This window comes from Tachypleus tridentatus, chromosome 8 (genome assembly GCF_004210375.1).
Source record: "Tachypleus tridentatus isolate NWPU-2018 chromosome 8, ASM421037v1, whole genome shotgun sequence".
NCBI classification, from domain to species: domain Eukaryota; kingdom Metazoa; phylum Arthropoda; class Merostomata; order Xiphosura; family Limulidae; genus Tachypleus; species Tachypleus tridentatus.
Window position 1 is genome coordinate 143224785 of NC_134832.1, and position 15088 is coordinate 143239872.

General features: G+C 32.0%; 1 protein-coding gene across 2 annotated transcripts in view; it reads left to right on the forward strand.

Moving 5' to 3' along the window:
* Positions 1–2942: 2942 nt before the first annotated feature.
* Positions 2943–15088, forward strand: part of LOC143223656 (solute carrier family 35 member E1 homolog) — a 46865-nt gene continuing 34719 nt past the window's right edge. The window contains exon 1 of one of the 2 annotated variants that reach the window (XM_076451898.1): positions 2943–3048. Coding sequence is in view for 1 of the 2 variants with exons in the window: in XM_076451897.1 (XP_076308012.1) it covers positions 3105–3432 (328 nt within the window). In the remaining variant the exon portion in view is untranslated. Of the gene's footprint in view, positions 3433–15088 lie in introns of both variants that reach the window. The other variant, XM_076451897.1, reaches the window with a different exon arrangement.

Consider the following 15088-nt stretch of genomic DNA (forward strand, 5'->3'; position numbering starts at 1 on the left):
TATTTGAAGATAGAATAAACCTTGCATTCATGTTTATACATAAAAATGTTCTCATTATACACTCTTTCATGATGTCAGTTATCCACATATCATGAGACAGATAGACGTTTTCTACAGTAGGGTCATCTTCTAATTTCACCTCTTACTATAATCTTATATCCACTTGATGTTAATAGCACAAGTATATGTGACAAACTAAGAGGAGCTTTACCCCATAAGTCTAGTTAATTTCTATTTCCTGATGTCTTTTGTTCATTTATTTTTGTTGGATTTGAATGCTCTTTCTTAGGGTATTGCTTTGTTGATACCTTGACAACTGTAGATTATTCATAGTCTCAACTGAATTGGTCAGACTTATCATCTCTATTACAATTTATTCTTTCTGATATCAGCTGGGAGGATTTTTTACTTTCTCCAAACTTTTACTACAGTTTTTGGAAATATAATGTTCCATTTTACACTCTAAATACTCATTATATTGTGGTATATTTTCTCTATTCTGTGCAACTTGTTTCCTAACTAATTCTTTTAATTGATTTTTAGCTGTTATTAGATGAAATTGATGTTTTTACACTAAAAGCTCTTGTGACGTTTTAAGTCATAGTTACAGTTGTTTATTTCCTATTTTAAAAAAATTCTAATTTCATTGCCAATAACAGAACATCTTTTAAGGATTTATGCTTACTTTTTTAGCCTATTTCTCATATAACCACCCATTATGGCATCTATAAACAGGTCACATTCCAATTAATTCATAATTTCATAAGAAGTATGTGAGTAAGATAAATGGGCAAGTATTTCCAATTTTTCTCTAAGTTCACCTCAGGTATTTTTCTTCCTCTATATGCATTGTTATTGAACTTTACGTTGGACACTTATTTTCTGATGTATGACTTGAAATATGCTGGATAATGAGTGACTTATTATTCATTGTTCCACCTCATAATTATAGAAATGATTTTGCACTAAGTTTGGTATGACTGCCATGCTACCTTCACATTATTATAGTCCATTGGTTTTTGTACTGGCTAGTATTGAGACGACCAGTGAATTCTGGAACTGGATTTGGTAACGTCTTGGCTGAAGAATTCCAGGATGGTCCTAAGTAACATTGGTACATCATCAATGGTAAAAGATATGTAACAAGTACATTTTCCTTTTACATATTTGGTAACAGTTGATGTTTTGGGTTGCAGAAAGTGGTTTGGGTGATTTAAACCTTGTATTTAATAATTCATTTTTCATATTTCTTTTATATGCCACTTATGTTCTATTTTACATCATTGTTGTCTTTCTTTGTTTCTTTTTGGACTTCATTAATTTTATCATCCCAACTTTACTGTACCTTTTCAGTTTTGAATTACAGCCTTTCCAAACTTTTTCAATCTTCTTATTGTTATATCTCTGTATATCTCCAATAGTTTGATCGATCTTGTCTTCAATCAGACTTATTTTTAATTTAAATTCTTCTTTAAATCGTATATCTTTTTATTTTAATTTCTTTATTAGGTTCTTGTCTTTCACCTTTCATCTTCTTTTAATTTTCTGTAAGTTTATTCTTGATCTTCTTTGTTTCTCTTTGTTTTTCTGTATTTTATTTCGCATTTTATTTATTTATTCTTGGTCCTAACTTAATTATCCATATTTTTAAAAGTTTGCCTTAATCATATCATCATCTTAAGAAATTCTTGGATCTCATTTTTTGATGTCATGACTATCAGCCTGACAGTCGAACATGAATCTAAAGTATATTCAATGCTACATTTTATTGTAGCCAAGCCAACTGTCCCTCCGTTCTCCAGTAACTCAGCAATAATCTAGATAATATAGTTATCGTATATATAACCCATTATAAAGCTTTGTGCTTACCTCTTCAAAATAAAATAATTTCATTTCATATGCTAATCTTTTAAAAATTAGTCTTTCATTAGTGAGCTTTTAAAAAAATCATTTGTTGAAAACAATTTAAAGTCCAAGTAAACAATAACAAATTAGATTATTTTTCCCTTAACAATTTTACAAACTGTGCCAGCTGTGCACAGTTGTAGGTTATGCTTACAAGTGATACCAATTGCACTATATTAATATAAAGAACAAATTTACATGTATCACTTCACAGATAAAATGAAAAAAAAAGCAAACAAACAGTGCTTGATTTGCTCTACTTGTTAGGAATGACTGTACTAACTTGAAACAACTTTCAAACCCAATCTTGATTATTATCTCAGCCTTATAATCTATCCTTAAACGTACAAGAAACCTGACGTAAAATGCGCTACAATTTTCTAAGCCTATCTGATTTGTCACCATCATTACTATCCGCAGCTCTTTCATCATTTAAACAAATTACAACCCTACAGAAGTTACCTGCTCCCAACTCTAATTTTGAACTACTGACCAGAGTAAAACAGCTGGTCAGTAATACCTATCACCAATCATTAACACTTCCACAGCTTAAAGTGTAGGGAATTAATTTATGGCATCGTACAAATTTAAACTCGGGTCATCTGTTCAGAAGTCCGGAGCTCTACCAAAGGGCGAACAGCTGTTTCGAGCATTTATTTACTTGAATAAATATTGAAAAGTTTTGACTTGTTGTACATGCATTTTATTTGATAAACAAGGTTTCTTACAACGTGTGTATAACGATTCTATATAAAAACAAGACAATACCCATTCTGAACTTATATGAACTTTATAATGCAACTGTGTATTATGTTGACTTATTTTAACACCAGTTTATAGCTTTCACTCGTACTTTATCAACGACCGAAACTTTTTAGCCAAATGTATTAACAATACTATAACTATATTATCAGCACTAATAGTAAAGAAAATAATTTTTAGTGGAACATATATGGCAAAAGTAATAACATTTTATTTGACTTAGTATTGTGTATAATATGTTTCCAGAGGTCGCTTTGTGTGACATTTGTTGATTACTGGTACGGTGTGGAAAATAGATCGTGCTATTAATCGTTTGTCGTTTTTTCGAACGGTGTAACGTACGCTACGTGTCAAGTTAGACTTTCTTTTTTTTTTACTCTGGTATGAAGTCAAGATTGTATTAGTTGTTTGTTATTTATACATTAATATTTTCAGTCATGTCGAGCGAAGATGTTAGTATTAAAAGTGTACTTTATATATTGTTTTTATGTATTTTGTGGTATTCAGTTAGTTCGGGAAATAATGTAATAAGTAAAACAATATTAAATGATTTCCCTTTTCCAATGACGTTGACTATGATTCAACTTTTGGTAACTACGTTATTATCAGGTCCATTATTTGCTCTTTGGAGCATTAGACCGTACATTAATATGAATAGAACGTATTACTGGAAATTAATTATTCCTCTAGCTTTAGGGAAGTTTTTCGGATCCCTATCATCACATGTGAGTTTATGGAAAGTTCCAGTGTCGTATGCTCATACAGGTGAGAAAATGGTTTGTAGTATAAATATATATATATATGACATTGATATACTAACTTTATATAATAATATTATTATTTGCCGCTGTTTCTGACAGAGACATTCGGACCTGCTTCATAAAATTAAAAGTAACGTTGGAAAATTATAAATGACGTGTTGATTCAGTATATCTTCTAGTTCTAGACTTGGTACAAGTTATTTGTCGCACGTGTTCACTCAATCAGCGAGTGTCACTTGTTGACATACGAATATTCTTCGCACACTAAATTATAAACAATAAATGCCACTTGTTAATTCATGTTATCCAGCTTTTGGGTGTTATAAGGTTTCCCCCAGGTATGTCTACAACTCTTCTGTGTTTTGGTACATTAACCCAACACAACTTCAATAATGTTTTATATCTGTTGGAAATACGAATAGATTTAAAGTAATACAACACCTTATTTTACGTTTGTTAATTTATCATAAATTTGAAAGTACATCCAATCTGTTACTTTTCATGACAAATTTATAATCAAGCAGATTGGCATGTATTAACACTGAAACAGTAGATTTATAATGTTATGAACAAATGATGTGTAGATATATTAGCAGATGAACATTCAACCTGTTGCTAGTGGTATATGATATACCAGTATTTTCATATGAGTATTTACATGTAAGTTTACTTTCAACCTCTTTCTCTTATTTTACTTATTTTGAAGATTCAAACAATTTTCAACATATGTTGATGCATGAACGGTTATACATGTGCTAGTCATAAGTAATTTTTAAAGTGATCTCTTTGTTCTGTCAGATTGAGAAAAGCTATAATTGTAGATTACTCCTGAAAATATGATAACTCACAATAGGAATGTATAAGATCATGCCCATAGATGAGTAATGTATAGTATTCTAGCTCTGTGATACAGCATCCAGAAGTTTTACTTTAACCATCAATAGGGTTGGGATACATGTCTCATTATGCAGGAATACTACAGATTGAAAGTTATATTTAAGAAAACAACAACAAAAAACATTAAAATAAATTTGTTTAAATATGTAAATATCAATGCCATTAAAGTGTAGCAGTGTGGGTTATTATTGCTGAAAAATTTAGGATTACATTGTGTTGAAGGTTTAATATTAAAAACAAAATCTAACCAAAAATTCTAAAAATACCTGAGTCCAAGAAAACAACAGAAAATATCAAATTAAGTATCCAAAGATCACATACAGTATACAGACTTGTATAGAAAGTAAATATTATGTTTTCCCAATCATATGACACCTGTCCCTCTTAACACAACAGTTGTGTAAAATTTAAAAACTGATTGTTTAACAATAAACATTCAATTGAATATGCAATTGGTGGCCATATGGCAGGCTCTATAACAGTTTGCCTACTTATAAATATGTTTGTCATGTCAATTTCATAGACCTAACTACATTGTTAAAGAAAACCCACAATGCTACAAAAAATATATAAATATATTTATAAATATTTATAATATATATATATATATGGCAGTCCTATGAAATTGACATGACAATATATATATGTACATATATTGTCAATGAAAATGTAATATAATGTGTTCACTTCAAAACTTTGAATTTTTGTAAAATGGACCTCTTCAGAGTATGGCTCTTCCATCATTGTGGTTATGTTAATTTGCTGCTGTAGACAACAGGGAACTATTTGGTCCTCCAAGATTTTTTCTTCACATCTATCTGTAAGAAAAAAAAAAAAGTAAAACATAATTTCTCTCCCTCCCAGTATTCAGGAAATCCATGGATATCCCTCATAGTCTCAAGGTGTCATTGTCCACTACAAGAGAAAAATAGAACTCTTAACCTGTCTGTAAGATAACCCTTTTATTTCTGGAATCTTCCTAGAAGCCCTTCTCAGATTCTGAACCATATCCAATAAGTCAACATCCTTTTCTAAAATAGAGACCAAAATTTACACAATATTTCAAATGAAGTGTAACTGGTTTGTATGTAGAAGTCACTCTCTCTTCTATTAGCTGTACCATTAGCAATAAAATACTCCCATGATAAATTGTATGACTTATCCACCACCCTGCCAACATTTTTTTAGTCATTATATTGAGTGGATTCCCATCTATTAATGTTTATGGTTCAAGTTATATCCAAGTGTATTATCTAACACTTATAATTAAAGGTAATGTGCCAGATATTTGTCAAACTTTCTAGTTAATCTTGTTCTTTGTTGTACTTTAGCATTCTTAATACATCTATAAACATCCAAGAATATAGTGTAGTAAGAAAACTTTGCTGGTGATACTGTCATCAATATTATTAATGTAAGTAGAAAAAAGCAAAACCAAATTCACTGTTCACAAAGGCCTTGTAACACTGGTAACAGTTTTATTGCACTCCATTAATACTGACTTATCCAAAATTGAAGAGACTTGCATTTCCAGAACATACTTACCCTTTCCTGCCATCTTAACTATTCCTTGACATTGGCTTTCCCTATCTAAGCATTGGTCTCACGTGATCCATTCTTTTATACCCCACTCAGTTGAGGCTGTCCATGTATTGATCTATTGGCCTGGAAGTGTTTTCTCATGGGGCCTCTGTAGTTTTTGTTGATCCTGGTTTTATGGGGAGAATTTAGACTTGGTTTATCTGATGCTTTTCTTTCCTAAATTGGCTTCTCATGAGTCCACTTTAGACTATCTACCTCTTACTCCCTTTCTTCAATTAATCATTTGGGTTTATGAAATTTTGGGGCTTTTACTGTGACCTTTGAGTCTACTTCTCCCTTGATAGTGGAACAGTTGGAGGGGATAACAGTTTTCCTTATTCACCTGATATTCCTGGTTTATGTTGAGACATTTACTGCTTTATCATGTGATGGGATAGGTGTACCATGTACCCTCATTTGTTTAATGGCATGCTTTGTCTCTCCATTTACAGGTTTGTTTGTTTTTTCAATTCTACAGACTTTGAACCAATTACCTTTTTTGTATTTGTTTGTTTCTCACACTTGTTTGTAGTATTTCTTTACCTACAAATTGTTGGCAAACTACCAATGGTCCCCACCTCATTATGCAGACATAATGATTTTCACTTTGGTCAGATTTACTGCTTTCATACCTTTTGTAGAGATACCTTGGTGTTGGAACTTTGTCTACCTGCTGTATCCTCTTGGTGTTATATGTGCCTGCCTTTTTCATCACTTGATGTTTGCTAGTGTCACACAAGCATTGGATTGCAGATTGCGGTCACCCATTGGCATTTTTGTTGTTGTTGGCCTCTTGAATTTCTTTGCCTCTAGTAGCTGAATAGACTCAGATCTTAGTTTCAGGGCCATTCCATTTTGGTTGTATGGCATCAGTAGCATCCTAGGTGGAAGGAGGAGGTTTGTTAGAGTGATGTTACAACTATTGATGGACACATGGTATTTCTTCAGTGCAGGTCCATGTGTACTTCATGTTCTGTTATAGTGGTTAGTCTTTCCATTCAATTCTTCATTATCCTCTCACCCTATGGTATTTTCACCTCCATCTAACCAATGGGGTGTGGATTTTTGTCTCACAGCTACCAGAGTTATTGATCACAGGGATGGTAGTGAGAGTTTATTCCATTCTTCTGGGATTTTATTATTGTTTCTTTGTTCCTGAGACATGAAAGATTAATGGTCAATCATCACTCTTTCTTATTCAACCCATTCTTCATTCCTCCCCAGTTCACAATGGAGTCCTTTCTCACTACAATGACATTCTTCACCATGTTTCTGAATGTCTAAGTTTGAGGTTGAGGAGGCATTTCTCTAAATTCTTGTAATGAATTCATCTTGCCTTTAGCTACATTTTATGTAGAGGGATCATGTTGTGCAGTTAAGGGATTTAGCCTTTGATCTGGTATCAGCACCTTAGATCTTCTGCTTGGTTATACAGATTTTCACCAGGTTTTATGCTTAGCTCAGCCAACTCCTATTCAACTCCAGGATATGGTATGAGCAGTCAACCTTTACTTACAGGGATGGTTTTATCTCTGAGCTTGTGGACTTGCCTCAGATCTCTTGATTTTTTTGGGATGGGGACACATGCTATTTTTTCACTAGTCCCATTGCAACTAATGGATCTGGAACCTCAATCTACTGGATTTACAAGTCCCTTTCATCAATTCCAACATCTTAGTTTGTGAGTGATGATTGGATTAGATCAATTCTTTCATTAGCTTTTATGTTTGTATGTATGTTTAGGTATCTATTTGTGTGTGCACATGAGTATCTACTGTTGCTTTGTCTGTACTTTACCTCTTCACTGATACTTCACTTCAGGAATGAGGTTTGCATCTTTAAGGTCAGGAATTAAAGGGTATAAGAATAAAGAATGAATCTTCATTCTGCATCAATAATTTCAAGCTTTCTCTCCAACAGGCAATAGTGCAATAGATCTTTTGTAGGGGAATATCCTCATGCAACATTTAATTAATTCTCTTAAATTTTGTTCTTTCTTTATGGGGCTTATTTCAATCTTGTCAATGCCCTGGTTTGTCATTTTGCTGATGTGATGGATTTCATAACAGTTTTTAGTCTCGGTCCTCACTTTCTCCTGACCACATGAATTCTCTGCTGTGCAGTTTTTCAATAGATTTGTTCTAAGTTTGGGCCTCTAATGATAGCTTTAGCCACTCATTCACACTGAACTACAAGCTTTAAAGTCTTCATTATGTCATTCTTAGGCTTGAATGGTAGATATATTCATTTCTGCTTGGAGGCAATTGCTCATCTATGACTTTTCTTCACTTCATCTGTTACTCAGAGTTCTGACTGTATTTTGATCTTCTACTTGGGAGATGTTGCTGGCTGGCTGGCTGGCCTATACACGATTTCCACTTCTACAGTTTCTTGCTGTGAGTCTACCCTGTATCTTTCTCTTGTTTGGCTGTCTTTACTGATGCATCCTCAAACCAATGTTCTACATTAAGACTTCTTCCCAGCTCATTGGGGTTTGATGTCTACAGTTGCTTGGGGTGTGCCTCACAAGGGGTTTGCATTCACTTTATGAAATGTGTTCACCATATGTTGTTTTGTCCTGTATTTTATCCAGGTTTAATATAGTCACCTGTCATTTAGGTCAGACACATTTTCACCTCCTTTTAGGTATCCTAAAAATATGAAGGTTTTGGACTCACCATTTCTATCCAGGATTCTTCCCAAATGGCCTTTTTCCATTACTTGCTCAAGATATTAAGGTCATTTTATATGCCTTGTCTTGACAATCATTCAAGCCTATAGTCTCGTGTAACATGCATCATCTCTCCCTTAAAGGGTATTTTATTGTTGCTGACATGCTGATGTCTTTAGTTGAAGTTGTCATGTTTGTAGGACTTTCTGTCTCTCCCTTTAGGTCCTTCTATAACCTGAAAGGTCCTTTGTTACAAGCGCAGGTAGCCCTCATGTAACTTTGCATGAAATTCAGAAACAAAACAAACCTTTCTTACAAAGTCTCTGGCCACTAGGGAGGGGGATACTTCTCTCTCTATGGTTTTTTTACCATTTCTTACTTCTACCATCAATCATAATACTGATCATTTGTTTTGTCCTGCCAGTCCCAGAGGTTATATGTGGCTCACTCAGAGAACATTTGTCCACTTAAGTGTTGCTTCCTTTCTCATTGTAATTCGAGTGGTTCAAAAAATGTCACTCTATTGCTACAGGTTGAGATTCGATCAAAATTATATCTATATATATCACATTGTGGTCCAACTGGCCTACCCACCAACATGGGCAATAGGGACCATGACCCTTCAATTCTAACCCTGAGTTGTGGAACCTCTGTGATCTGGCAAGAGCTGTCCTATGAAAATTACTCACTTATTGTTCCATGCTTGATACCAATATTAAGTTCTGGGTGAAAGGCAAATCAGTCCTGGAGGTAGTGTGTTTTTTCCACATGGGTACTACTCTCATCTTAGTGAAGCCTTGTTCTCTACAGATGCTTTCTGTATAGACAGTGCCCTTGCTGGCCCCTTCACCTTCTCAGTGTGGTATTCTTGCTATAAGTGTCAGCAGATAATAAGTAAGTTTTGGAAGTTAACATTTTCCTAAATTGAAAATATATTTCATATAATACTTACCTCCTTTTATAGACTTCTGCTTTTCCTCCACACTAAGAGCCAGTGTTGGAGACTGGGATGGTGCAAGTCTCAAAATAGTGATTACATAATCTGAGTAATGTACTTATATATACTGTCAGGATAAAGGGTGCACAAGTGTCAAATTGATTATATTATCTAAGTGAGGTACTTCACATACATTGTCACAATAGAGGGTACATAAGTCTCAAATTTATTACATTATCTGAGTGATGTGCTTTATATACATTGTCACAATAGAAGGTACATAAGTCTCAAATTTATTACATTATCTGAGTGATGTGCTTTATATACATTGTCAAGATAGAGCATACCTAAGTCTCAAAAAAGTGATTACATTATCCGAGTGAACTGTTTGTATACACAATCAAGATAAAACGCACATTGCATTGGGAGGACGGATTTGCAAGTTAGATGTTGCCAAGGGCATTTAAGTGGGGTATAAAAGACTTGATCAGCTATCTTACTTAACACTGAAGGATTAATGTCTGCCTGTTTTGACTTAATTCCTATATTTCATATGGACTACTCAAGATCAGAAATATTCAATCTTGGTAACATTCTTGTAAAAACAGAAGAGAATAAAAGCTTAACCATTTCAGTTTTCAACAAAAGCTTTGTCATCAGCATCCTTCAAATGCTCATTTTTGTTTTAACATTGTGCTTACCCTTAAAGTACTCTAAATAATTCTTGCTGTTAGTTTTAACATTATCAGTCAACTTATTATCATAAGCCTTTTTAGATTTCTTAATTTTTTCAAAAATCATGTTTAGTCAAAACCTGCAATCTGAATGAACTTTTACATGTTGTCTGGTCATTTACTGCATGGCACACATTCTCAGGACCTCTACGTTAAGAGGCAGTGACCTAAGGTGATTTAGGCAACAACAACAAAAAAAAGAGGGGGTTGCCTACACATACTGTAATATTTAGTAAGTGAACTAGTTACAACAATAAGCATACTTTTGGGGTCGCCTCATTTCCATCAAGACTTCCTCTACCTCCACCACCTACATTGGTGTACAACAATAATGTTTTTGATGGCTTGAATGGTGACTGTTATTATATGATAAAAGTGAATATAATATGAGCTACATATAAAGGAAGAGTGTTGGAATTCCTGTAGTTCTTTTATCTCTATTCCTAAGTACAAAGTTTCAGTTTTATGCATTCAAAATACAATTTTTTCAGTATATTTTTGTGTTTTAAATGTTATTACCTTTTCTCTCTTTTTATATTTCAGTGAAACTGAATTTTTTATTTTACAGTTTTGTTTAATCAAGGTACAGCAGATAGAGCTAGAGTTGTTTTTTGTTGTTTTTATATTTTTATTTATTTTCTGTGTTTAAGTCTATTTGACCTGAGTTTTATCTTTGTCTCATTTTACTTATCATAATTTTATGTTTGTAGTTTTTCTGATTTCATTATTGTGTTTATTCTGGTCTTTTTTTCTATTTTGTGTTAGGAATTAATTTGTATTTATTCTAATTGAGGCATATATATAGTTATCATTTAGCTCATTTTGAAAGTATTTTTCAATTTTTATCCTTTTTCCTTTCTATATATTAAAGTAATTTTTCTTTGTTCTTGTTTTTCTTTTACTTTCATTTTTATTCCAGGTTTATAGAGAAGGCTTTAAATTATCCCTGTTTACCTTAGCTGATGCTGATTATATGTAGTCATCTTGCTGTTCATTGTAATACATTATAAGATTACAAAACTAAACTTTAAAATAAAAATAAAATGATCTAAGCCAGCCCTTATTCAAATACTCATCAAGCATTCCCATAAATTCCCTTAAATTAAATATATCCCATTCCAAAAGCCAACCACTCTATTACAAAAATAAAGCTGTCTCAGTATAGTATAACTACTACCTTGCCAAAATTTATATTTGTCTATCCTAGTCCTACCATTCTCACCATTAAATATGAAAAAAATATGATGCATGAACAATGTCAATTTCCTTAACAATCTTGAACAGCAAAGCCAGATCTTCAATAAACTCTTCTTTTTCTTAGGAGTAAATAATTTCAGAGATCTTAACTTCTCATATGACAACCTTTCCATCCCAGGTTTAAACCTAATAGCCCTCCTCTGAGCCAGTTCCAAGAATTGACTGCTCTTTCTAAGGTAAGGAGCCAAAGACTGAACACAGTATTCCAAATTTTACCCTGTCAGTAACCTATACAATGAAATTATAGTTTCTTTAAACTTGTATTCAGTATTTCTTTAGATGCAACTTAGAATTGTATTTGCCCTGTCCTAGCAGCAGAACATTGCTTTTGGATGACTTATCAACTAAAACACCAACATCTTTCCCTTCCCAACACCGTTAAAGTTATTCCCATCATAATTATGCTTATAATTCAGCTTATGATAACCCACATGCATTATCTTGCATTTATTATGATTAAAACATGTCTGACATTTATTTACATAACTTATCAAATAATCTGAATTCTTTTGTAAAGCAGCAGCATTATTTTTACAGCCAGCAAAATCTAAAACCTTAATATGATCAACAAATTTAAATAACTTATTGACCATTTTTTGATGTGTATCATTGATGTTAATAAAAACCAAAGGTTTTAATACTGAGCACTGAGGTACGCCACTTGTGACATGAATCATGTTTGAACTTCATGTATAACAGATCTTTCTTCCATCAAGCAAATCTTCACTTCAATGAGCTTGCAGAGAGAATTTTGTTTAGTAAAACTGATGTTCCATCTTGTTGAATCCTTTCTGAAAATCTATATACATCAAATCCTCATGCATACATTCATGTATACTAATGTATACTTATACTAATCGTATAAGTGCAGAGTATATTTATTTGGGAGCATAACCCTCCAAAAAAATAAAAATTATGGTATGTGCATGTAGTATGTTATTGTATTATTCTAATAGTTGTATAACTGTGGTCCCAACTGTGAATTTTTGAAACAATGAACACATGATTAGTGAAAATCCATTGAAAGTGGAACAAATTGCCAGAAGTCTTCATATTAAGAAAGCAAATTGTAAAACAGTTCTGTATCATCTTTAATCTCATATTGTCTTCTGGAAGTAAAACTGTACAAACTGTTGAACTTGCGACTTCATATTCTCCTAAAGACACAGAAGTTCTTCAGTCCTTGGATTAGTTGTAACCACATCATAATTAATAAACAATAAATCTAAACAGACATTCTCTCTGATTGAATCCTTGATGTTTTGGTATAGAAAACCATTCTGGATCACTTCAGGAAACTTCTTTCTCTCACCATGTGTCCAAAGTTAGTTTTACATGATTATTTCATCAGCATCCTTATTATATAACAACCCTCATCTCATTATACAATTCATCACTCACATCATCTGTCTTTTAGAGTAACATAATTAATTGTATTGATCTTAAAGTAATAAATGTGTATACAAACTTTGTGTTGTTGTTATGCAGTCAGTCTTCTAATCTCACCTGAAAATGTACAATACTAAAAAAGTGCATGTATTACTTGCACTTTTAAAATACACAATGAAAAAGTAAGGTCATTGACCTTTACTGCATAACTTAGTGCCCTTCTGAAACTGAACTATAGCTTTTATGTTTGGCTAAATTAAGATCTCATTACAAAATGCTTAGGACTAAATATTAATAACCATCACTTCCAAGTTTATAAAAAATGTTTAATCTTTTCTCGATAAAATAACAATAGCATTTCTACGAGTAAAAATGTGCTTTTAGTATTTCATTTGCAAAATCTAAATGATAGGAATTTCATAACTTTTATGTATAGTCTATCAGAAGTTTATGCAAAATAGATAAAGATGGCCATTTAAAACTCAAACATGAAACTTAAAAATTTCAGTTGTAAATGTAGGTTAAAATATATTGTTAAAAAAAATTAAAATGAAACATATTACTATGAAGTAATAATGGAGAAAGTTCAATTTCTATAGTGGGTAAACTATTTCAATATGAAGATAACTTTTTACCTCATTTATTTGTATGATCTATGCATTTTAAAGTATAATTTACCGAACATTCACAAATATTCATATTTTTTGCTCTCCAAAGCTATGATGAAAAATTGAAATAAATGGAACTTGTAGTATTATTCATTTATAATAGATGTATTTAAAAATGAAATAATTTAAATGTGTATTCATCTTAAAATAATTACAGTTAAATCAGATAAACAAATCCATATCTTTGTGTTTAGTAAAATATATACTTGTATTTAAAATGGATACTGTACATAACTATACATACCTCTAATGTCTTATATTTTGTTATTGTGTTTTGATAACCTGTAAAGGCTATGATGTTTTTGAAGTTAAAATAAGCAGAGTATAAGTTATGAAATGTTATTATTGATATGAGAAAAATATATGTTTTGTCTTAACATTTGTGATAAAATAACCAGCAGTTATTTATATTATTTTCACATCATTAATTTATACATTTCAGATTTGAAATACAAGTTGTGTAAAAGTATAATTTCAGACTTATATTTTAGTCTTCCACATACTTCACGTTATGTTTTGTTCCCAGTACTAAACAGAGTTTATAACAATTTATATGCAAAAAACGGCTCCTTTGGGTTGAGAAAATATTTTACATAGAAGAGTGAACAACGTTTCGACCTTCTTCGGTCATCGTCAGGTTCACAAAGAAAGAGGTAACTGACCGGAAGCTGACCACATGTTTGAAAGCAGTTGTGTAACTGTGTGTCGAAATGTAGAGGGCGGTATTAGATGTTTGAATATATAATTTTATTTATTTTATTATATTAATATAGGTATAAAGGCATTCCTTTATATTGGTTTATTTTGGGTTTAAGTTGTTGTATAAGTAAGGCTTCTTTAATTTTGCATTTGTTTCTTTATTTAGTATTTGAGTGTTTTCTATGGTTATGTTGTGTTTATTTGACTTGCAGTGTTCGAAAACGTGTGAAGGTGACTTTTTATGTTCTTTGAATCTGGTTTCCATTTTTCTACTTGTTTCTCCAATATAGAAGTCGTGGCAGTTATCACATTGTATTTTATAAATAATGTTGGTGTGGTGTTTGTCAGTGTAGTTTTTACATAGTATAGACCTCAGTTTTGTGCCTGGTTTTTGAATAAATTTGGTATTAACTGGAATGTCATATTTTGTTACTAATTTTTTGCCAAATGTTGGTTATTTGTTTGTGAAGATTCCACTTCTCTCATTGTTTAGTAGAATAATACACTGAATTATTTTAGTATTGACAGTGACTCAGGAGCTTGCTTAAGAGATAAAACTTAATGATTGTTTGTAGTAATAAAACAGTATCATCATTATTCATTCAGTTGTACAGTTCATAATCCACTTCTGCATCAGGCTGATATTCCACTCTTGCTACTTATCAAATGTATGTATATATATATATATATATACATAGATAATTGTTTTAACACATAATGTATATTTAGTTTTACAGAACCTTAACATACAAAGACAAGTGTATTTTAACTAACAATATATTCTCATTAGAACCACTAACCGTAATATTGTTAACTTTCATAGTAAA